Source organism: Poeciliopsis prolifica, unplaced genomic scaffold (assembly GCF_027474105.1).
Source record: "Poeciliopsis prolifica strain line A6 unplaced genomic scaffold, Auburn_PproV2 SCAFFOLD015, whole genome shotgun sequence".
In the NCBI taxonomy this organism is placed as follows: Eukaryota; Metazoa; Chordata; class Actinopteri; order Cyprinodontiformes; family Poeciliidae; genus Poeciliopsis; species Poeciliopsis prolifica.
The window spans coordinates 976,360-1,001,049 of record NW_026562390.1 but is presented as its reverse complement, the minus strand read 5'-3'; the positions used below and the strand labels follow the sequence as shown (position 1 = coordinate 1,001,049).

At 39.9% G+C, this 24,690-nt stretch overlaps 2 protein-coding genes across 5 annotated transcripts; both read right to left on the bottom strand.

Annotated features, from left to right (window-relative positions):
* Positions 1–390: 390 nt before the first annotated feature.
* LOC129366459 (NLR family CARD domain-containing protein 3-like) lies at positions 391–23,774 on the bottom strand. Of its 2 annotated transcripts, XM_055040325.1 has the most exons (6): positions 22,778–23,774; positions 22,123–22,296; positions 2,735–2,908; positions 2,314–2,487; positions 1,455–1,501; positions 391–1,310 (listed from the first exon to the last, which is right to left on the bottom strand). In XM_055040325.1, exons 1-6 carry the CDS (start codon positions 23,542–23,544, stop codon positions 784–786), a joined length of 1,863 nt encoding a protein of 620 aa, XP_054896300.1. In that variant the 5' UTR covers positions 23,545–23,774; the 3' UTR covers positions 391–783. The 2 variants fall into 2 exon arrangements, with proteins under 2 accessions (XP_054896300.1, XP_054896301.1); XM_055040326.1 differs by lacking the exons at positions 391–1,310; positions 1,455–1,501; positions 2,314–2,487; positions 2,735–2,908 and adding exons at positions 19,951–20,913; positions 21,057–21,103; positions 21,761–21,934.
* Positions 3,694–10,384, bottom strand: LOC129366460 (protein NLRC3-like). 3 transcript variants are annotated; one of them, XM_055040327.1, is made up of 6 exons: positions 10,297–10,384; positions 9,550–9,681; positions 8,206–8,325; positions 5,653–5,730; positions 5,250–5,475; positions 3,694–5,128 (listed from the first exon to the last, which is right to left on the bottom strand). In XM_055040327.1, exons 4-6 carry the CDS (start codon positions 5,653–5,655, stop codon positions 4,326–4,328), a joined length of 1,032 nt encoding a protein of 343 aa, XP_054896302.1. In that variant the 5' UTR covers positions 5,656–5,730; positions 8,206–8,325; positions 9,550–9,681; positions 10,297–10,384; the 3' UTR covers positions 3,694–4,325. The 3 variants fall into 3 exon arrangements, 2 of the variants coding, with proteins under 2 accessions (XP_054896302.1, XP_054896303.1); XM_055040328.1 differs by lacking the exons at positions 8,206–8,325; positions 9,550–9,681; positions 10,297–10,384 and having other exon boundaries at positions 5,653–7,756; XR_008606622.1 differs by lacking the exons at positions 3,694–5,128; positions 5,250–5,475; positions 5,653–5,730; positions 8,206–8,325 and adding an exon at positions 9,306–9,418.
* Positions 23,775–24,690: the final 916 nt, after the last annotated feature.

The window sequence follows — 24,690 nt, the reverse complement described above, 5'->3', positions numbered from 1 at the left end:
TAGTTTTGATTAGAAAGTTTTGGATGTGTTTGATACAAAAATATTTCTCAAATCTATATATTTTGCATTCATACCAAAGGAGATGCTTTAATGGAAAACCGTTTTAATTTTATGTCTTTTTGTAAGTATTAAATTTACAAATTTAATACTTTTAATATTAGATACATTTAATATTAAAGATTTTCCCAATTTATGCTTCAAAGTATTGACCTCTGACCTTCATGGGATGGAATGTTTACTTTAATTAGGACTTTCTGAAAGTCAGAGTTGATGAAAAAATATTTTTAATGCAAATATTTAAATTTGCAAGGAAAGAACAGAATGAGCAGCAAATGAACCAAATACAGAAGAAAAATGTTTTTATTTAAAACACATGAAGAAAAACTGCAGCAAATTTACAAAAGGAAGATTTAATATTCAAATCTGACATGTTGAGAAAAATAGGAGCCGATAGAAACAGAAAATGATCAGATTGAGAAAAACTGATCAATATTTCAATGAAATCTGATGAATGAAAGGAAAAAATAAGAGAAACAACATCTTGATATTCAGTGTGAAGCTTTGACTGGAAACAGAGAGAAAAAGATGAGGATCCTAGTATAATCCTGGAATAATCCTGGAATAATCCCAGTTTCCATCTTTAAAGGACTGGAAGAAGAAAAAGTTTCCGAGGACTCAATCAGAATCGTTTCACCAAGAAATAGATTGTAGACTGAACTATCTGTTCAACAGTGAGAGAGTTTCTCTGACAGGAGGAAAAACTTTAGACTCTTTAGACTCAAATCAGCTCAGAAACACTGAAGAACCAGATCTGGGCCAGACTGTAAATCCAGGAATCAGAGGTTCAGTGAATGTGGCGTTGAAGGTTTGGAGGAGGATCAGTGAGTCAGAGGAGACTCTGTAGAAGGACAGAATGCCAGCAGGACAGTCCACATACACTGCTACTCTGTGAGAGTCAGAGGAGGAAGAGAGACGAGTTTCTATGCTATTGTGACAGACAGAATAACCAACATCAGAGCATCTCAGACTCCAGGAATGATCATTCCATCCAAACAAACAGTCTGTATTGTCTCCTTTCCTATTGATTCTTCTGTAACTCACTGATATATAAACATATCCTCTCCACTCAACCTCCCAGTAACAGCGACCAGTCAGACCAGTTCTACAGAGCAGCTGATACCAGTAATCAAATCTGTCTGGATGATCAGGATATGACTGAAGCTCCTCCTCCCATGTCACCTTCCTGTTGTCTTTAGACAGTTTGAGTTTTCTGTTCACTGTGTTTGTGTCGATGGTGAGTTGACAGGAATCTGATGAAGAGAACAAACACAATCCATCTGCAGTTATTGATCATTTATTGACACTTTGACTCCTGAATGAGTGATGTGACAGTTTGAAGATGGTTGAATGTGAGCTGCTTTGTTGTCATGAATCAGATGAAAAAACACACTTACATTTCCTCAGACCTGGAGTCAAGAATTGGTCTCCAGCAGGCTCCACCCTGAAAGGAGGAGGGGGGTCAGACCATCAGTCTCTTTCAGCAGCAAACATGGACATTACATGTCAGCACTTCCTCTACCAACCAGCGCCACCAGGTGGCGTTGCACACATTTACAATGAGCCCAAGAAGAAGAAGCAGCATCCTGAATCCAGCAGCTGCAGTAATGGCTTGTGAAAGTGTCCAAGGAGCATCTGGAACCAGAACCAGCAAATCCAACAGTCCAGAGAGTCTTTGTTTGCATCTTTCCTCTCAGATTTCCAAGCTGCTCTGAGAGGGAAATGACATCATCACTCTACTGATGATGTCATGCTCTGATGTCACTGATCAGGAGCTGCTGGACTTCTACATTTCCAGCATGGAGGACAGAGAAGATCTCAGCTCTGATGAGGAGCTGACCTGCCTTCACACTGATTGAGGCTCAAAGAAATATTTCCAGATGAAGTCAGACTAAAATGTTGGATTGTCCTGCTGTTGGAATCAGAGGCCAAGAAGAAACTTCAAGTTCTTCTCCTGTTCAGCTCCACGTTCCTGTCAGAGACTTCAGCTCCTCATGAGGAGAACAACTAAAGCCTGGAACAGACTGACACCAACATCCTGACATCTCATCACTGAACAAAGCTTTGCAGCATCAAGGTGACGCTTAGCGCCATATATGGACAGATTTCCTCTAAAGGGGGCGGAGCCTGGATTGGAGGAACCAGCAGCAGCTTTCAGGAACAAACCTTAGGAAAACCAGCAGACTGACTAAAGACATTTCTCCCTCTTCCTCCTCTATCAGACCTTCTCTGCTCCTGCAGCAGGTTCCTCCATACCTGAGAGCTTCCAGTCTCCAGTGTGGATCCTTCAGTCCAGCCGACAGCAGCTTCACTCCTGAGTCTCCTGGATGATTGTAGCTCAGGTCCAACTCTTTCAGATGGGAGGGGTTGGAGGTCAGAGCTGAGGCCAGAGAAGCACAGCCTTCCTCTGAGACCAAACAGCCTGATAAGCTGCAGACACACAATTCATCACATGATGAGAAAATGAGAACATGGAGGTAGAGACCAAGGACTGAACAGATGGATGGATGGATGAATGGATGGATGGATGGATGGATGGATGGATGGATGGATGGATGGATGGATGGATGGATGGATGGATGGATGGATGGATGGATGGATGGATGGATGGATGGATCTGTAATTATGCTTCTTTTTGCACCCAAGATGCATCAATTTGTCAAGAGCCCAGAGTTACCTGAGAGTTTCCAGGTTGCAGTTTGGACTCTTCAGTCCAGCAGAGAGAAGCTTCACTCCTGAATCCTGCAGGTTGTTGTTACTCAGGTCCAGTTCTCTGAGACTGGAGGACTGGGAGCTGAGAAGTGAGGACAGAGCTTCACAGCTTCTCTCTGAGAGGTTACAGACACTCAGTCTGAGGAGACATGGAGGAAAATCTGTTATTAAACAATTCCTCAAAATATATAAAATGTATGTTCTTTCAAATCAACAATGCTTTTATTGGACACAGAATGAACCATTTAATTTTACACAACCTTTTCATTTGTTGTGAACTGGTTCATTCTATAGTTGGACCTACAGCCTTAAAGTACTGAACTACAGGCAACAAGGAGGTTGGAAAGAGCATCATAAAATTCCACAAAATTCTATTTCATTTTTAACAGTGGAGGAGTTTTGCTGCTTTAATATGTAACACTATGTCCAGCTGCTGAAGGAAGTCTTTTTTTTTTTTTTGCACAACCGCACAATGGGACATATTGAAGAGACATTGAAACATGAATATTTACCTCATAATTAGCAGATTTTTACCCATCAAATAACTGCATTAACAATCTGTGTCCTTACAGAGCTTTGTTGGAGACTTTAACCACTGGCAGCAGCCTCAGAAGAACCTCCTCTGAAGCAGAGTATTTCTTCAGGTCAAACACATCCAGATCTTTTCCTGATGACACTAAGATGAAACCCAGAGCTGACCACTGAGCAGGAGACAGTTTATCTGTGGAGAGACTTCCTGAACTCAGAGACTGTTGGATCTCCTCCACTAGAGAACGATCATTCAGTTCATTCAGACAGTGGAACAGATTGATGCTTTTCTCTGCAGACATTCTCATTAATCTTCTCCTTGACGTACTGAACTGATTCCTGATTGGTCTGTGAGATACTTCCTGTCTTTGTCAGCAGACCTTGTAGGAGTCTCTGATTGGTCTGCAGTGAAAGTCCCAGGAGGAAGCGGAGGAACAAGTCCAGGTGTCCATTTGGACTCTGTAAGGCCTGGTCAACAGCTCTCTGATGGACAGACTTTAGTTCAGGTTTATTAAGTAATGAAGATGTATTAGATGTTTGTTTCTCTTCCATCAGGTTGACACCAGAGTTGATGAAGGTCAGATGAACATGAAGAGCAGCCAGAAACTCCTGAACACTCAGATGGATGAAGCAGAACACCTTGTCCTGGTACAGACCTCTCTCCTCTTTAAAGATCTGTGTGAACACTCCTGAGTACACTGAGGCTGCTCTGATATCGATGCCACACTCTGTCAGGTCTGATTCATAGAAGATCAGGTTTCCTTTCTGCAGCTGATCAAAAGCCAGTTTTCCCAGAGACTCAATCATCATCCTGCTCTCTGGACTCCACTGTGGATCTGTTTCAGCTCCTCCATCATACTTGACCTTCTTCACTTTGGTCTGAACCACCAGGAAGTGGATGTACATCTCAGTCAGGGTTCTGGGCAGCTTTCCTCCCTCTCTAGTCTCCAACACATCCTCCAGAACTGTAGCAGTGATCCAGCAGAAGACTGGGATGTGGCACATGATGTGGAGGCTTCGTGATGTCTTCATGTGGAGATGATACTGCTGGCCTGTTTCTCATCTCTGAATCTCTTCCTGAAGTACTCCTCCTTCTGAGGGTCATTGAACCCTCTGACCTCTGTCACCATGCCAACACACTGAGGAGGGATCTGATTGGCTGCTGCAGGTCGTGTGGTTATCCAGAGGAGAGCAGAGGGAAGCAGTTTCCCCCTGATGAGGTTTGTCAGCAGAACATCCACTGAGGTGGACTCTGTAGCATCAGTCAGGATCTCCTTGTTGTGGAAGTCCAGTGGAAGTCGACTCTCATCCAAGCCATCAAAGATGAACAGAACCTGGAAGTGTTCAAAGCTGCAGATTTCTTTGGTTTCACTAAAGAAATGATGAACAAGTTCCACCAAGCTGAACTTTTTCTCTTTCAGCACATTCAGCTCTCTGAATGTGAATGGAAATATGAACTGGATGTTCTGGTGGGCTTTGTCTTCAGCCCAGTCCAGAGTGAACTTCTGTGTTAGGACTGTTTTCCCAATGCCAGCCACGCCCTTTGTCATCACTGTTCTGATTGGTTGATCTCTTCCAGGTGGGACTTTAAAGATGTCTTCTTGTCTGATTATTGTTTCTGGTCTGTGTGGTTTCCTGAATGCTGTTTCAATCTGTCTGACCTCATGTTCATCATTGACCTCTCCAGTCCCTCCCTCTGTGATGTAGAGCTCTGTGTAGATCTGGTTCAGAAGGGTTGGACTTCCTGCTTTAGCAATTCCCTCAAACACAGACTGGAACTTCTTCTTCAGACCAGATTTAAGTTTATGTTGACAAACTGGAGCAAGATGTTCTAAATTAACACAATAACAAAAATTAAATATGAAAGAAAATCGTCTTTTAAATTTCATTACATCACTTCAGCAAATGTGTAATTTATCTATCATTTCAAATCTCTGTAGAAATCCTCTTACTGATCTGCAGATGGCCAGCCAGCTTTTCCTGCTTCATCCTCCTCAGGAAGTTCAGTGTGATCTTCATCAGTGCCTCTCTGCTGCTCCTCCTCTGTTCTTCATCATCACCTTCCAACACCTCATCATCTCTCTGACTCTCTGAATGTTCTGGGTAATCTGGACTCAGAACTTTCTGGATGTTCTTCAGTTCTTTCTTCACAAAAGTAACAATGTTGTCCTCCAGCAGCTGGAACAGAATAATAGATGAAGGAAACATCAGAGTGAAATCATGGAGCCAAACACCAGATGGATGTTGGACAGACTGACAGTCCTCTGGTCTACAAAGTGCAGCATGAAGGTGACTTTGAACAGAACTCATGGAACAGATCTGTACATGGTTTGTATATGTTGTTAATATACAAACCATAAATATGGAGTCCAGCTGGTTTGATGATGCTGGGGAGATGGACCCCTGGGAACCTCTGAGCTGTGCTGGTCCACTCTGTGGAGGAACCAGGAACAATTTGGAAGTCAGGGAAGATTAATCCAGCAGTATTCACAGAGGAAAACAGAGCATTACATGAACACAATTCAAAGTTAGGAAGATGATCCACACTCATGAATACCATTAACACCAGAATAACCCAATAGCCATGTGAAAAAGTTGATTTTGCCAGTAAAACAAAATTCATTAACTGGATTAATAAAATATCCACAACCTTACCAATGGAAAAAATTAGTTTTATTATAAAAGGGAAACTCGCTGTTTCAAAAATATTTGCGGTCTTTTTATAGAATATCTTGAAAACATGGACATGAGAGGTATTGGGGGTGAGTTATAGTTGCGGTTGATCCCCTGCAGTGTCCTAAGATCCATCCATCCATTTCCTTACACCTTTGTCCCTAGTGTGATCAGGAGGTACTGGTGTCTATCTCCAGCTAACATTCTGGTCGTGAGGTGGGGTACACTCTGGACAGGTCACCAGTCTGTTGCAGGGTAACACAGGGAGACAGGATAAACAACCATGCACTGACACCTGGGGAGAATTTAAAGAGACAAATTAACCTGACAGTCATGTTTTTGGACTCTGGGAGGAACCCATGCATGCACAGGGAGAACATGCAAACTCCATGAAGAATCAAACCCGGGACCTTCTTGCTGCAATTACCAACTGTGCCACTGTGCAGCTCAAGGTGTCCTAAGATAATCTTCTTCATTTGTATACTTGACTACTTTTCTTTGAGTTATACATTTGAGATTGTATTTTCTGAACCACATAAAATATTAAAATAATTTGGGCTACCACCTGGAAAATAGAAAAACTGTTATTGTTGTAATTGTTGTTTCTTCTCTGGGGGGTTTGATGATTGGGGGCATTGTTTTTCTATTCTCATATACTCTTAGAAAAGAGTATATTGGTGGTGCTCTAAAATATCATATAACAGCCTGGAGTGTTGATTTTGAAGTACGACTTCAAACAGTCCAAACTGTCAGCAGATCTGATGCTGGTGGAGACAGTTTCCCAGAGCTTGGGGACAGTGGAAGTGAAGGCTCTGTCCACACAGGTCTTCAGGACAGTGTGGGACATCCATCAGGTTCTGATGACTAGATCTGAGGTGATGGAGGAGATCTGAGGTATATGGGTGTATCCATGTAGGGTGCTATCCTGGATGTTTTAGAGGGAATTTTAAACTGGATCCTGTAGATCCCTGGAAGCAGTGATGGGCCGTGAGGTTCATAGCTGGTGAGACACTGATGTCATCAGAATCAGATTTGCAAATAGATTCAGCTTGATTGAAAGTCCACTTGAGAAAACTGTTTTGGTGTTGAAATGTAGTTATCCATGTTGAAAGTCGGGATAGGCGAGAGGAAAAAAGTTATTTCTATCTTTAATAATCTATCGCTGCACTTGACTTGCTTACTGTATCGTTTAGCTTAGCTCGCTGTCACTTACTCTGCAGTTGTGAGCGCCCCCTGTCATGAGGCAAGAGAACTGCCTTCCTCACCTCCAACCTGTTCTCTTCTGTTTATAATCGCTCAGCACACAAAACATGTTACACAAACACAGTTGGTGACAAAAAGCACTGTACATTATATACATAAGCTAAATTATTGAAAATCAGTTCACATATTAAATATGTTTAACCATTTTATTGACACCATACAGCAACATGCTCTCTACGCTTAGCAGCCAGCGCAGTTAGCCAGGGGTTGCGCCATCCAAGGTGAGGCTGAGCTGTTGCTGCCTCACCGGCATCACGTCTAAGCATTTGAATGGAAAATCAAGAAGATTCAGCAATTTTGAAGAAAGAATAATTGAAATTGGTGAAGAATGAAGTTTCTTTAGTACAAACCAATATATGAATATGACAATTTAAATTATTTTATTATTATATTTTTTCTTTCTTTCCATGATGGCAGGTGAGGCACTGCCTCCCCTGACCACACGTCACTGCCTGGAAGCCAGTGAGCTCACATTGTATCTGTCCACACAGAGACAATCTGAAGGTAAAGGTCCATGAAGTGATATCTGGATGTGAGCAGTGAACCAGGTGATCTAAGTAGTTGTAAAGATTTAATGTTCCTGCTGATCCATTAAGAACCAGCAGAACCTCTGATGGTCCACATCAGCTCAGTTTGGTTGAGTTCCAGCAGATCTCACCAACCACATCATGAAGCTTTCCTTCCCTGCTGAACTGCTCTCACAATGCACACAGGAAGCAAGTCCTGATGGACCAGAATGGCTTTACCAGGTATTTCCCAGTGGAAATGTGATCCACTGTTAGTCTGACATGGAGCCAGGAAGCAACAGAACATCATCATCAACATCCAGAGATAAAGATATGAAGGTGTTTTCATGAGAACAGAGCAGCTGATTTCTGTAGATAATGGATCAAACCTCTGGAAATATAACTGGAAACATCTGAGTTCTTACTGGTTCAGTTTCCAGAGTTACAGCAATTAGATACAGCTCACCTCTCTGATGGTGGAGATCCAGGAGATTTAAAATAAATGAAGTCTTCCTTTGACATGTCACTCTTAAAGGACACACAGCTGGGTTCTGGTTCTGGTTCTGGTTTGCGTCTCTGATGGATTCTGACAGAAACATGATGATTAAAACTTAATCAGCAAAGAAGAGCAGCAGCAGCTTCATCACCACGTCTGTTCTGGCCTGATATAGTGAACGCTGTGTGAAAAGGGCTGTGGACAGTTAGAGATGGTGACCTCACCTCTGACCTTTGCTCTGGCTCTCATTTTCCCCACACAGAGTGGTTTTAGAGGGAGGGACTCCCTCCTCTCTGTCACTAAGGAAGAGGTTGCACCCTGTCCACCCTGTGGCTGACTATACATAAAACTTGTTCAATTGGAACTGACTCTGAGACAGGGAGTGACCACGTTGTGTAACGAATCCTACATATTGTGAGAGCTTGCAGCTCCTAGTCAGAACTCATTGAAGGTCCTGTGCTGTGGTTACTGTGTATTCTCCATTTGCAACGACAGAAATAAAGATTTTGGTATTTGCTATTTACCAGACTCTCAACCCTGATTTGTTCAACACAGATTAAATTTTTTTTGTCCACAGTTTCATTTGGAAAAATTGGGCTAAAACAAAACAGAATAAAACACAGTTAAATGTTTCTGGTCCAAATGTCATGTCAACATAATAGTTTATAAGAGTGAGTCCTGACTGAGGATTTATAAGATTCTTTCTGTATGGAGTCAATAACTGTCCAATGAATGATGGTTAAATTGATGTCAGGTAAACATCAGATCAGATTTAGAGATTCTGTTAACTAGTGAAGCTCTGGGTAGAGACTGTGGATCCAAACGGACCTGTTTGATTTTTATACAAAGGATCCAGTTGAACTTTATTGTTCATAGTAACATGTTCATTATTGGTACATGTTTCATTGGAGACATCATACGTATTACATCTTTGACGTATGAAAAGAAAAATAACCTGAAATTCAGTCCAATGTTTTCATGACAACAGAACCCAACAGAACTTATCATCACATGGCCACAATAACAGATATAAACAGAAGTTACAGCAATTAGAAACAGCTCACTCTCTGATGGTGGAGATCCAGCAGATTTAAAGTAGATGAAGTCTTCCTTTGACATGTCGCTCTTAAAGGACACACAGCTGGGTTCTGGTTCTGGTTCTGGTTTGAGTCTCTGATGGATCCTGACAGAAACATGATGATTAAAACTTAATCAGCAAAGAGGAGCAGCAGCTTCATCACCACGTCTGTTCTGGCCTGATATAGTGAACGCTGTGTGAAAAGGGCTGTGGACAGTTGGAGATGGTGACCTCACCTCTGACCTTTGCTCTGGCTCTCATCTTCCCCACACAGAGTGGTTTTAGAGGGAGGGACTCCCTCCTCTCTGTCCTCACACTGATCCATGCTGCTGAATCCACATCAGCTCACACACACTTTCTAGCTTCACCTGCAGAGGAAACACACATCATTCATCTGCACATCAACTCTGATCATCCTTTACATCATTAGTGCTGGAAAAAGATCAGCTGCTCCTCCTCTGATTGGCTCTTCTTCTCTGCTTCATATCAGTGTCAGGTGAATGCAGTCAGACAGCAGAGAGGCAGAGGAAGCTGCCATCAGCTGCTGCACTTCTACTATCAGTCCACTAGATGGAGACATGGAGCAACATTTACATTCACTGATTCAACCTGAACAGGAAGTATTTTAGTTAATTATTAAACTGTACAAGTGGATTATCTGCTCCTTCAAAGTTCAACTATTTAATAATCTGACTGAATTAAATACATTTTAACAATAACATTATTTTATTTTGAAAGGAAGCAACAGGACTTTCTGGTTTTAATGGTGGAGACCAGAGATTGAATCCAGGAAATAAAACCAAGAATCAGTTTGTTCAGAGAAGAAAATAAAGAAAACCAGATGTTCAGCAGAGAACTTCAAACAACAGAGATTTTAGTTGTTTAGCTGAAATCAGAAGTGAACATTTTGTCCAAACATCAGAGCAGAAACAAGCAGGAATATCCTGATGACAAAGTTCAAGTAGGAAACAAAGCAAACTTACAGTTTGTTCAAATGATCCAAAGATTTGATAAAGAAAATCTGAACAACAAGCTGAGACCCAACAGAACCACAGTAGATCCAGACTGGTGTCACCAATAAACAGGTTAGTTTAAACTGAAAGTGTTAAGAGGAGAAAAGAGCCAGACTGACTGGTCTGACTGGTCTGACTGGTCTGACTGGTCTGACTGGTCTGACTGACTGGGAGTCAGAGGAAAGGCAACTTTATTTACATAACACCTTTCAGCCAAAGACAACTCAAAGTGACTTTACAAGAAAGTTTAAAACAAAATGCAATAAGAAGATAGTAAAAATAATAATAATAATTTTAAAAAGTTAAGATTAAAAATAGACAAATAAACATTAAAATTTTAAATGTAGTTCATGAATTAACTGTTAATTAAATGTTTAATAGGCAACTTCAAATAACAAAGTTTTTAACCTTGTTTAAAATCAACTCAAGGTAGGCGCAGTCTTACAATGAGCAGGAAGTTTATTCTAAATTGTTGGAGCATAAAAAACTAAATGTTGCTTCACCAAGTTTAGTTCTGACTCTTGGTTTAGTTAATAGGTTTGATTCTGGTGATCTTAAAGGTCTGAGTGGTATATATGGTTGAAGAAGATCAGAAATGTAGTCTGGGCTTCTATTATTTAGTGTTTTGTAAACTATTAAGGATATTTTAAATTATATTATTTGAGCAACAGGCAGCCAGTGCAGGGATCTCAGAACTGGGCTGATCTGCTGATCTTTTTTGTTTTAGTTAGGACTCTTGCAGCAGCATTCTGGAGAAGCTGGAGCTCTTATTGCTTTTTTTGATAATCCAGTAAATATGGCACTGCAGTAATCGAGTCTACTATTAACAAAGGGACTAATTTCTCAGAGTCTTGTGGAGTCGTCTAATTTTAGCAATATTTTTAAATGGTAGTATGATGATTTCATGATAGATTTGATGTGGTTATTAAAGTTCAGATCAGGATTCATGATCATCCCCAGATTATTGGCTTGTCAGAGCATTTTAATCCCACAGATTGAAGGTGGGTGATTGTTTTAAATCTATGTTCTTTTGGTCCAAACACTAATATTTCAGTTTTATTTTGATTTAGTTGGAGAAAGTTTTTGCTCATCCAGACATTAATCTGTTCAATACATGTAGTGAATATTTGAACCTGACTGTAATCTCCTGGTGAAAGACTAATGAATAGCTGTGTGTCATTGGCATAGTTGTGGTTTTCTATATCATTATTTTTTATGATTTTAAATAATGAAAGCATATTGATATTGAAAAAAATTGGCCCCAGGATGGACCCTTGGGGAACTCCATAGGTAATTTTATTTACCTTCGATTTAAAGCTGCCTATGGAAACACAAAAGGTTCTGTCAGACAGGTAAGATTTAAGCCAGCTGAAAAATACACCGGAAATGCCAACTCAATATTCTCATCAACATAATAAAATATCGTGATCGTTTGTGTCGAATGCAGCACTAAAGTCAAGTAGAAGTAATATTGACATTTTATTAGGGTCGGTGTTTAGATGGAGGTCATTGAATATTTTCACAGCAGCAGTTTCAGTTGACAGAAGCCTGATTAATGAACATCAAAACAGTTTAGGGCTAGAAAAACATTTATCTGTTGAAAAACTATTTTTTCTAATATTTTAGCTAAAAAAGGTAAGTTTGATATTGGTCAGTAATCACTTAGAATTGATGAGTCCAGAATCTGTTTTTTGAGAAAGTGGTTTAACTACCACAGTCTTTAAAGCCTGAGGGAAAACTCCAGAGGTGAATGAATTATTAATTATTTGTAGAAGATCAGGAGCAAAAACATCTGAGACCTTTAAGAATAAACTCGTAGGTATGATGTCAAGGGAACAGGTGGATAAATTCATGATGTAAAGTGTAACTCTAATGTTTTTGAGTGACCAGGTTAAAGTGGGTCATCATAGGTAAGTCCTGTTTGGTGGAAAACAGTTAATTGTTTCCTAACAACAGACACAGAGGAGTTCATGTCTCCCTTATTTTCACCATTTTATTTACAAAATAGGTGGCAAGTTTGTCACAGACCTCAGAGGAGAAAAATTCATGATTAACAGTAGAAGGTGGATTTATCAATCTGTCAACAATTGAGAACAGAGCATGAGAGTTGTTGATAGAGGTAGAAATGACATTTGAGAAAAAAACTCTCTCTTGCATTTCTCAGTTCAGAATTAAATGTTTTGAGTTTATCTTTGTAAATATCTAAATGTGTTTGCAGTTTAGTTTTACGCCACTGATGTTCAGCTTTCCTTCATTCTTTCTTCCCTTTTCTAACAGACTCTAAATTTCTCCAAGGTGGTTCATCTTTCCCAGAGATTATTTTTGTAGTAGCAGGAGCAATGGTGTCAATAACCTTCTCAATTTTAAACATAAAGTTGACAATTAGATCTCTCAGAAGTACAGGAGTTTATAGCAGATGAAAGAAAAGCCTGAATAAATTGATCAGCAGTAGTTTAATGCATCTTTTTGAAATGACTTGTTTATAGTTGTCATTGTGAGCAGGAAGTAAACTGTCCCAAAAAATACAAAAGTGATCTGAAAGTTTTACATCAAGGACTGCAATTTTAGATATAATGAGTCCTTTAGAAATAATAAGGACCAGAGTGAGTCCATGATTATGTTTGGGTTCCAGGACATGTTGGAGCAGTCTGTAGTTATTCAGGATCTGATGTAGCTCTTACTGCCTCGATCCATTGGATTGTTGATATGAAAGTTAAAATCACCAACAATAAGAACAAAATAAAAATTAATCAAAATTACAGACAATAATTCAGTGAAATCATCAAAGAAGTTTGGAGAAAATATTCCCCATGATTTGAACTCAAAGTTTAATCTCTCTTCCTTTTAATCTACAGGATTATCAGATTACTGATGAACTGGAATCAAACAACATGATGAACAGCTGATGTTTTTGTTTTTCTTCTCTGAACTGATTCAGATTTTTATCTGGTATCAAATTCTTGTCTCCACCATTAAAGTCAGAATCAACAGTTTCCTGTTGCTCGCTTTCAAAATAAAACAAATATTGTTAAAATGTGTTTGATTCAGTCAGATTATTAAATAGTTAATCTTCTCCACTTGTAGAGTTTAATGATTGTGAACTAAAATATTTTCTGTTGTTCAGGTTGAATCAGTGAATGTAAATGTTGCTCCATGTCTCCATCTAGTGGACTAATAGTAGAAGTGCAGCAGCTGATGGCAGCTTCCTCTGCTAATCTTTTTTAGCTGTTGTTGCCAACAGCAACATGGCTCAGTTTAATGTCTGAACCATGTTGGAGAAAGAAGAGAGAGAGGAAAATATTCTGCTTCTCTGACCTAAAGAACAGGCCTTCTGATGGTTGTCATTTTATAATCAATTTGCTCATAAAAAGTTCATATTTTAGTAAAGACCGTCACCGGTTCTGTAAGAAGGAATGGACCAGAACTCCAGCAATGAATCATGAGAACCTTGTGGAAGGAAACCAGAACATTTGACCCAAATTAGACTGAAGGAGATTCTGACCAAACCTGAGGAGATGGAAGCAAACTTCTGAATATTAAGTTATGAAACTGTCTCCAATATATATTTATATAATTATTGTCTTATTTCTGAATCATGATTCATTTTACATTCCTGGGTAAAAGTTACTCAAAACATCAAAATGTACAAATAATATGAATTATAATTTACTAGAAGTTACCTGTGGAAAACCACAAGGGTCAGAACTGGATCCTAAACTTTATTACTTTACATAAATAATTTATGCAATGAATCTAATTTGTTAACATTTACTTTATTTGCTGATTCATTATTTTGATCTGGTCAGTTTAATGGAAGGTGAATTACAAATATTAATGATGTGACAAAAACAGATTAACACTAAATTATGGAAACATTTTAATATTTAGTAACAAGAAAATAAATAAATGAAAGTGCAAACTTTAAAATGTTCTGATTTAGTAGAGATCAGAACAACATTGATTATTTACAAAGTCTATAATAAACTTTCATGGTGTAAAGAAACATTGTTAGAAATGAAATAAACTATAAACTAATAGAAAATGATTTATTTAGGATGAATATTAAAACTATTGTAGTTCAGTTAGAGGGATTTCTAGTTTGCAATAATTTAGTGAGGAGATAAAAGTGTTTTTCTCTCTTTAAAATATTTGCTAAACAAATAAAATCAGGTTTATGATGTTTTTTTTTTACTTTCTCTACAAACTTAGCTGGAAATCCTTGAAGATGTTTTAGAAAAATAATCAGGAAATATTTTGCTGCTTTGATTTGGATGATTTATGTAGAAAAGAGTGAAAGTTTGAAAAGTTTGTTTTTCTATCTGAACTTTTTTCAGTCTACACTTTGTATTCTTGCCATTAACAGTAATTTGAACTATTTCTATAATAAAATTGCCCCTCCCTCTGCTTTTTGGACAGCTGGCTAAAAACCCTTGATCCACCGACTCTCTTTTTAATTTCTGCTGCTCCAAGTCGTTAAGATGAGTCTCTTGCAATAGAGATATTGAACTTTTAAGCCATTTTAATTCAGCTAATATTTTCTTCCTCTTTATCGGATGACCCAGTCCTCTCACATGATAACACACAATATTTAAATCACTCATAATATATAGTTGTTTTAATCATGTCAACCTCAACCTCTACTTTTGACCCTTTGACCTTAATTCTGGATGTTGCATCTGATCTGTTTCTGCCTCCTGTTGGTCACTCAGTGTGGCCACAAACATGTCAAGGAACAAGAACATAGTAACACAGAAATAGTTTGAACACATGAAGCCCCAAGGACTCCCATCAACCCGCCTGGTTCTATTAAGACCACATATAATCTGTGGTGGCCTCCTGACCAGCCCCCGATGTAACCAAGGCAGAGCGCCGTGTGCCCGTAGTCGCTCTGGGGAAAAAGCACTAAGTGCTTCCAGATCACAAAGAACAGCAATAATTCCCTGCTGAGATCTCCACCCAATTGGGAGAACGATAGTAACCAGGTGATATTGGCGACCCGTGAGATCAGAAACATTTGAAATACAGATTCACTATATAACTATGTAACATTGGCTGTTTCCATAACGTCTTCTTCTCCCCTAATAATTGTTGCTAAAACATCCCTTATATCCTCCAGAGTTCCTCTGTTTATGAACATTTTGTTCTCCTCAGTCTTCAATGTAAACTTTTAGATGTGCATCAGGTTGTCCCCGTTTTCCATGTCTCCTGTTGTTGACTCTCGGAGTCCAGGCCTCTCTGGAGGCTCTGCTTCCATCCTCTCTCTCTCACTCATCTGCACCGAGACGTCCAACCTCTCCAACGTCGGTACCGCGTCCACAAGAGGAGGGAAGCTTTTTGTTCCCAAGTCCATTCTGAGTTGCGCCGGAAAACCACATTTTGCCTGTTTTCCTTTAAGTTGCTTGATGAAGCTCCGCAGTCTCACTCTCTTCTTTTGGAACTCTGGAGAGAAGTCCTAGTCAAAGTATATGTTTTCCCTTGGAGAACGATGTGTTTTAGGGACCCGGACCGTTGCAGCAGCGCTTCTTTCCTGGTGTAATCCATGAAGCGGCCAATGATGGAGCGAGGCGGGTTGGTGTCAGCGGGCCTCGGTCCCGGCGCTCGGTCTGCTCTTTCAATGTGGAAATCCTCCTGCAGAAGAAGCGAGGTTCTGATTCATTCCTTTACGAAGCCGATCATGTCCTGTTTCTGGCTTCCCTCCCTCCAGAACCTGCTAGATTCTGAGATGGTTCCGGTGCAGACGGTTCTGCAGCTCAGGGTTTTTCAACCTTTTCTGAGCCAAGGTTCATTGTTTTCATTGAAAGAATCACGAGGCAAACCACCGACCAAAAATCATCTACTGCTTCAATGTTATATGGTGTACCACAGGGCTCAATCCTTTTCTGTCTTTATTTACTGCCTCTGGGTTCTATCTTCAGGAAACATGGGATTTCATTTCATTGTTATGCTGACGATTGCCAGATTTACTTGCCCCTGAAGCAGAAAGATGTACATTCAATCAAACATCTCCTGGCATGTCTAGATGATGTTAAAGCTTGGTTGGCTTTGAACTTTTTAAATTTTAACGAAAAGAAAACGGAGGTGATGGTGTTCGGACCCAGTGGCTCCTGTGAGTCCTCCTCTGTTGACCTTTGACCCTTGGAGGTGTATTTTAAACCTGTTATTACAGATCTTGGTTTTAAGGTGGACAGTGATTTTAAAGTGGACAGCCAAATTAGAGCTGTGGTTAAGTCCAGTTTTTATCATTTAAGGCGATTGGCATCAGTAAAATCTTTTCTTTCAAGGCAGCATTTCGAAACAGTGATCCACGCTTTTATTTCGACTCGACTGGATTACTGTAACTCTCTATATTTGGGAGTCAGTCAGTCACTGCTCTCACGTCTGCAACTGGTTCAGAATGCGGCTGCAAGACTTTTGACAGGAACTGGAAAGAGAGAGCATGTAACCCCTGTCTTGGCATCACTTCACTGGCTGCCTGTTTATTTTAGGATCCGTTTTAAAATTCTTATGTTTGTTTTTAAATCGCTGCATGATCTTGCCCCGGCTTACCTTTCTGAGCTTCTTCACTCTTACATACCTTATTGGTCTCTTAGATCTGCAGATCAGTTGCTCTTGGAGGTACCAAGATCTAGAAGGAAGCTCAGAGGGGACAGAGCTTTCTCTGTCGTGGGTCCTAAGCTATGGAATGACCTGCAGGTCAGAGAGGCCCCTTCACTGTCCACTTTTAAAGTTCGTCTTAAAACCCATTTATTTTACTTGGCTTTCAACTCCAGCGAGATCTAGTTTTATATTGTATGTTTGTTGTTTTAAACTGTTTTTGTTTTTATCTATTTTATGTACAGCACTCTGTTTCAGCTGTGGTTGTTTTAAAGTGCTTTATAAATAAAGTTGGTAAGTTGGTAAAACGTAAACAATAATACTCTATAGCCGCAGATATTAAATATATAGTAATTATAATCAAAGTGTCTTGAATAGAAATCAAATAAACACAAATATTTATTTTTTGTCATATTTTATATTTCTTATTTCAAACTGCACTTAACATATTCACTTCAAAAGTGCAGCTGAACAGAGGCACAACAATGTGGTCTTAAAGTTAAAGAGGTTAAACTGCAGTTATAAAACACTGTAGAAAACTTCAGTGTTTTACAAACTAATTCTGTCCACAAGCATTCTGTTGGCCAGAAAACAGAAAATAACTCCATATGAAGAGTTGAAGCACAAAATGTCAATATGTGTATATTTTAGTCACTTAGTGTGAAGCCTGTGCATGTTGGGATGAACACAGGGCTGAGATCCTGGCAGGAGTTGAAGAAAGACACACGAAGCTCTTCCTCCACAGCTCTCAGTCTCTCTGTTTCTATAATAGCCAGGCTTGAGAAGCTCACTTCACACAGATATGGTGAGGAAAATGGGAGCAATGTCAAAGTAGCTTTGTTTGCCAGAACAGGGAACTCCTTGGCAGCAGTGAACCAAAAACTGTCCAAAGGTCGATCAGCAAAGCTCAGCTTTAAACCACCATTTTGTCTCAGTTCAGTTAGTTCCTCCTGCTCCTGGAAAGTCATGTTCTTTCCAACAATTGCTGAGCTGTTTGGGTCCCTAACCCAGTCAAGGCCTTCAGTGAAGGCTGAAATAAAATGACATCTTTTTGACAAATATCTCAATATTTGTTGACACCAATAAGATTTCACACAACCAAAAGCATGTCAAAAAAAACATCCAAAGCCAAGTGACATAACCACTAATTTCCTGTGTAGTTTGTCCAATAAAAATACTACAGAACAGTCCAGGGAATTCAGACTGAGGAGGATTTTCAGTGTTAATTTAGATTCAGGTAAACATTTAATTTGCTTTGCAAATCGCTGAGATGTGCAGCAACCTTCTTTGTTCTCCTGATCACCTGTGGTTGCTGCTGTGTTCCTTGTCTGAGGTCCTTGGCTGTGCGGTGCATTACTTCAACCATAGAGAGGGGGAGCTGGAGTGATGTTAAGCCCCCTGCTTAGCAGATGATTTCCCGGAAACGTAAAAAGACCGTGGAACTTCGACTTTCCAGAGTTTGGTGAATAAAGTCTAATCTTTTCTGGGTGTGCTGGGATGTGAGGCTGCAGGCGCCTTCTGTGATTAATGTACCAATTTACAGCTGAAACACCACTGAAGCCTGGGATCTTCACATTTTGTTGTTTGCATTTTCTCTTTTCAAGTATTGTCTAACATTTCTTCATATTAAAGTTTATCTTATTAATTTTGGGTTTATTAAATCTATTACCTAACACTTTAGGCATTTTGCATTTTAGTAACTATTATTCAGCTTATGTTTTATTAACATTCACAGTATTACCTTAATATTTTACTCAATTTACATTTTATTACTCTTTAACATTTTACTAATTGATTTTTAAATGTCAAATATTGTTTTAAAATTTATTCACCCCTTATTGATATTTACCATTTTATTAATGTCACAGTTTATTAACATTCACATATTATTTTGAAATTGCACTCATTTACAGTTCATTAACCCTCACATTTTTGTTTAACAATTAAACTTCCTTTAACATTTTATTTTGTTGTATGTTATTGTTTATCCTGTAAGATGAACATTGTGATTTCGATTCGCCGCCTTCGGAGGCGTGGGGTGTTCTATCTGTTTTACCCCCAACAAATGGAAATGAAATGACATGAAAGACAACAGCAAAGTTGGAAGACAAGTCAACATCGGTAATGAGCCTCGGGGAATGTTTCCGGTCCGGATAGGGACAATGTCTACTCAGGATGGGCAGCCCTGTTATATTGTGTGGTCTCTTTGAGACCAAAAGGGGGAGCTGTTGAGGTGCTTATCAAGGTCAAATACACACATATGCTTCTACACACATTACACTCTCATACTTTCACACAAAGGGGTTTGTATTTGTAACAGATACAGAAACTGAATCATCTCCTCACTCCCACCTCCAAGAAAATAGAGTTTTAGGTGACGCAGGACATCGGATGACCACTGGGCGTGTTCTTAGATCATAAGCAATGAATATTCCCGTTTTTAATGATATGCTGTATAGACTCGGGGACTCCTGTTTTCACTTCTAGTCTGTGATGGTAAGCGTCTCTTTTTTAGTGCTAAAAAAGAATAAAAATGTAAAGTCTGATTGCTTTGTGTTGGCTGATTTGCGTGCGCTTGCACGTTTTTGGTCTGTCGGTTTAGAATACATGATGTTTTTCACAATATTAGCAAGCTAAATAATGCTGGTTCTGGTTAGCTAGCTGATTAATGCTAGCTAAATAGCTAGCATTAAGCTGGTTAGCTAGCTAATTAATGCTGGCTCTGGTTAGCTTTTGGAATTTTTCTCCAAAGAAAAAAATGTTCTGCAGGTTCTGAGTTTCAGGTAGAAGTTCTGAATGAAACAGAAAATATTAAGATTTTCCCACTTTATGCTTGAAAGCATTGACCTCTGACCTTCATGGGATGGGAATGTTTTACTTTAATTAGGACTTTCTGAAAAGGCAGAGTTGGTGAAAAAAATATTTTCAATGCAAATATTTAAATTTGAACAGAAAAAGAACAGAATGAGCGGCAAATGAACCAAATGCAGAAGAAAAATGTTTTTATTTAAAACACATGAAGACAAACTGCAGCAAATTTACAAAAGAAAAATTTAATATTCAAATCTGACATGTTGAGAAAAATAGGAGCCGATAGAAACAGAAACTGATCAGATTGAGAAAAACTGATCAATATTTCAATGAAATCTGATGAATGAAAGGAAAAAATAAGAGAAACAACATCTTGATATTCAGTGTGAAGCTTTGACTGGAAACAAACAGAAAAACATGAGGATCCTGGAATAATCCTGCAATAGTCCTGAAACAATCCTGAATGATCCTGAAATAATCCTGGAATAATAACAGCTTCCATCTTTAAAGGACTGGAAGAAGAAAAAAATTCAAAGGACTCAATCAGAATCGTTTCACCAAGAAATAGATTATAGAGACTGAACTATCTGTTCAACAGTGAGAGAGTTTCTTTGACAGGAGGAAAAACTTTAGACTCTTTAGACTCAAATCAGCTCAGAAACACTGAAGAGGAACCAGAACTGGACCAGAACCCAAATCCAGGAATCAGAGGTTCAGTGAATGTGGTGTTGAAGGTGTGGAGGAGGCTCAGTGAGTTAGAGGAGATTGTGTAGAAGGCCAGACTGCCAGCAGGACAGTCCACATACACTGCTACTCTGTTAGAGTCAGAGGAGGAGGAGAGATGAGTTACTATGTCATTGTGCCTGACAGAGTAACCATAACTATCAGAGCATCTCAGACTCCAGGAATGATCATTCCCTCCAAACAAACAGTCTCTACTTTCTCCTTTCCTCCTGATTCTTCTGTAACTCACTGATATCTCAACATATCCTCTCCACTCGACCTCCCAGTAACAGCGACCAGTCAGACCAGTTCTACACAGCAGCTGATTCCAGAAATCAAATCTGTCTGGATGATCAGAATATGACTGAAACTCCATAACATATGTCACCTTCCTGTTGTCTTTAGACAGTTTGAGGTTTTTGTTCACTGTGTTTGTGTCGATGGTGAGTTGACAGGAATCTGATGGAGAGAACAAACACAATCCAGCTGCAGTTATTGATCATTTATTGACACTTTGACTCCTGAATGAGTGATGTGACAGTTTGAAGATGGTTGAATGTGAGCTGCTTTGTTGTCATGAATCAGATGAAAAACACACTTACATCTCCATGGACCTGGAGTCAAGAATCGGCCTCCAGCAGGCTCCACCCTGAAAGGAGGAGGGGGGTCAGACCATCAGTCTCTTTCAGCAGCAAACATGGACATTACATGTCTCTCAGACACACATTGTCCTCCACTGAGACAGGAACAGTCCAACATCTGGATTGCAAACTGCAGTGGATGTAGGAAGGACAGTTGGTGCTGCTGCAGCACAACTCATTTCTCCAAACACAGGAAAAGTTCCAACAAAGAGGAGAAAGGAAATCCCTCAGTAACAACCTGAAGAAACTCACTGAAGCCTTAAAGGACATCAGGAAACTAAGGAAACATTTCTGGAAGCTCAACCTGATTTAATAATCAGCTTTAAAATACAATCAATCTAAACTCTGATCAACACCTGGATACCTGCATCCACACTCCCACACACAGATGAAGGAATGAAACACTAAACAGCCCTGCTGCTGAAAACCTGCTGTGGCCTCACTGTAATATCCAGAAATACAAACATTAAAAAGGAGAAGCTGCATCACATTCAACAAAGATTCAACAAGAATCAAAGATTTGATCTGTGAATATTTCAGAAAACTGGATGATGATCTAAACATTTAGCTTCCTACTAAATGTTTCCCAGCAGACTGACTAAAGACATTTCTCCTCTTCCTCCTCTATCAGACCTTCTCTGCTCCTGCAGCAGGTTCCTCCATACCTGAGAGCTTCCAGTCTCCAGTGTGGATCCTTCAGTCCAGCCGACAGCAGCTTCACTCCTGAGTCTCCTGGATGATTGTAGCTCAGGTCCAACTCTTTCAGATGGGAGGGGTTGGAGGTCAGAGCTGAGGCCAGAGAAGCACAGCCTTCCTCTGAGACCAAACAGCCTGATAAGCTGCAGATACACAATTCATCACATGATGAGAAAATGAGAACGATGAGGTAGAGACCAAGGTCTGAACAGATGGATGGATGGATTTATAACATGTGGAATAAATCAGAAAGCCAACCAACTGCTGGGATCTGTAATTATGTTTCTTTTTGCACCAAAGATGCAGCAATTTGTCAAGAGCCCAGAGTTACCTGAGAATTTCCAGGTTGCAGTTTGGACTCTTCAGTCCAGCAGAGAGAAGCTTCACTCCTGAATCCTGCAGGTTGTTGTTACTCAGGTCCAGTTTTCTGAGACTGGAGGACTGGGAGCTGAGAACTGAGGACAGAGCTTCACAGCTTCTCTCTGAGAGGTTACAGACACTCAGTCTGAGGAGACAGGGAGGAAAATATGTTATTAAACAATTCATAAAAAATATTTTACTTTCAAATCTATTATGTTCTTTTTTGAAAGATTGAAGGAACTATCTATTGTTCCACATATTTACATTGCATTTTGTTGTGAATTGATTTGGTCAACGGTTGGGTCACAATCTTTGAAGGTCTGATCTAAAAAGAACAAGGAGGCTGGCAACAAAACTTATGAATTCCACAATAAAACTAAATTCATCCAGTCTCAGTTTTAGCAGAAAGATGAGTTTTGCTTCTTAAATGAAGTATAATGATGATGGTGTTGTTATCTCGATAATGCTACATATTAATAGACTTTCTCCCTGATGTATCCCTGCGGGCAAAATCTGGGAGACAATACATCAATAAATAAACTAAAACAACATCAATCAATATTTAGCACATCATTAAATGTTTTCACTTGATCAACAATAACTGCATTAACATTCTGTGTCCTTACAGAGCTTTGTTGGAGGCTTTAACCACTGGCAGCAGCCTCAGAAGAACCTCCTCTGAAGCAGAGTATTTCTTCAGGTCAAACATATCCAGAACTTTTTCTGATGACACCAAGATGAAGATCAGAGCTGACCACTGAGCAGGAGACAGTTTATCTGTGGAGAGACTTCCTGAACGCAGAGACTGTTGGATCTCCTCCACTAGAGAATGATCATTCAGTTCATTCAGACAGTGGAACAGATTGATGCTTTTCTCAACAGACACATTCTTATTTATCTTCTCCTTGATGTACTGAACTGTTTTCTGATTGGTCTGTGAGCTACTTCCTGTCTGTGTCAGCAGACCTTGCAGGAGTCTTTGATTGGTCTCCAGTGAAAGTCCCAGGAGGAAGCGGAGGAACAAGTCCAGGTGTCCATTTGGACTCTGAAAGGCCTGGTCAACAGCTCTCTGATGGAGAGACTTTTGGTAAGATTCATTAAATGATGGAGATTTCTTAGATGTTTGTGTTTCTTCCATCAGGTTGACACCAGAGTTGATGAAGGTCAGATGAACATGAAGAGCAGCCAGAAACTCCTGAACACTCAGATGGACGAAGCAGAACACCTTGTCCTGGTACAGACATCTCTCCTTTTTAAAGATCTGTGTGAACACTCCTGAGTACACTGAGGCTGCTCTGATATCGATGCCACACTCTGTCAGGTCTGATTCATAGAAGATCAGGTTTCCTTTCTGCAGCTGATCAAAAGCCAGTTTTCCCAGAGACTCAATCATCTTCCTGCTCTCTGGACTCCAGTGTGGATCTGTTTCAGCTCCTCCATCATACTTGACCTTCTTCACTTTGGTCTGACCACCAGGAAGTGGATGTACATCTCAGTCAGGGTTCTGGGCAGCTCTCCTCCCTCTCTGGTCTCCAACACATCCTCCAGAACTGTAGCAGTGATCCAGCAGAAGACTGGGATGTGGCACATGATGTGGAGGCTTCGTGATGTCTTCATGTGGGAGATGATCCTGCTGGCCTGTTCCTCATCTCTGAATCTCTTCCTGAAGTACTCCTCCTTCTGAGGGTCATTGAACCCCTCTGACCTCAACCATGCCAACACACTGAGGAGGGATGGCTGCTGCAGGTCGTGTGGTTATCCAGAGGAGAGCAGAGGGAAGCAGTTTCCCCCTGATGAGGTTTGTCAGCAGAACATCCACTGAGGTGGACTCTGTAGCATCAGTCAGGATCTCCTTGTTGTGGAAGTCCAGTGGAAGTCGACTCTCATCCAAGCCATCAAAGATGAACAGAACCTGGAAGTGTTCAAAGCTGCAGATTTCTTTGGTTTCACTAAAGAAATAATGAACAAGTTCCACCAAGCTGAACTTTTTCTCTTTCAGCACATTCAGCTCTCTGAAGGTGAATGGAAATATGAACTGGATGTTCTGGTGGGCTTTGTCTTCAGCCCAGTCCAGAGTGAACTTTTGTGTTAGGAATGTTTTCCCAATGCCAGCCACTCCCTTTGTCATGACTGTTCTGATTGGTTGATTTCTTCCAGGTGGGACTTTAAAGATGTCTTCTTGTCTGACTGTTGTTTCTGGTCTGTGTGGTTTCCTGGATGCTGTTTCAATCTGTCTGACCTCATGTTCATCATTGACCTCTCCAGTCCCTCCCTCTGTGATGTAGAGCTCTGTGTAGATCTGGTTCAGAAGGGTTAGACTTCCTGCTTTAGCAATTCCTCAAACACAGACTGGAACTTCTTCTTCAGACCAGATTTAAGTTGATGTTGACAAACTGCTGTTAAATGTCCTAAATTAACACAATAACGTAAATCAGATATTAAAGAAAATCATCTTTTGAATTTGATTACATCATTTCAGCAAATGTGTAATTTATCTATCATTTCAAATCTCTGAAAAAATCCTCTTACTGATCTGCAG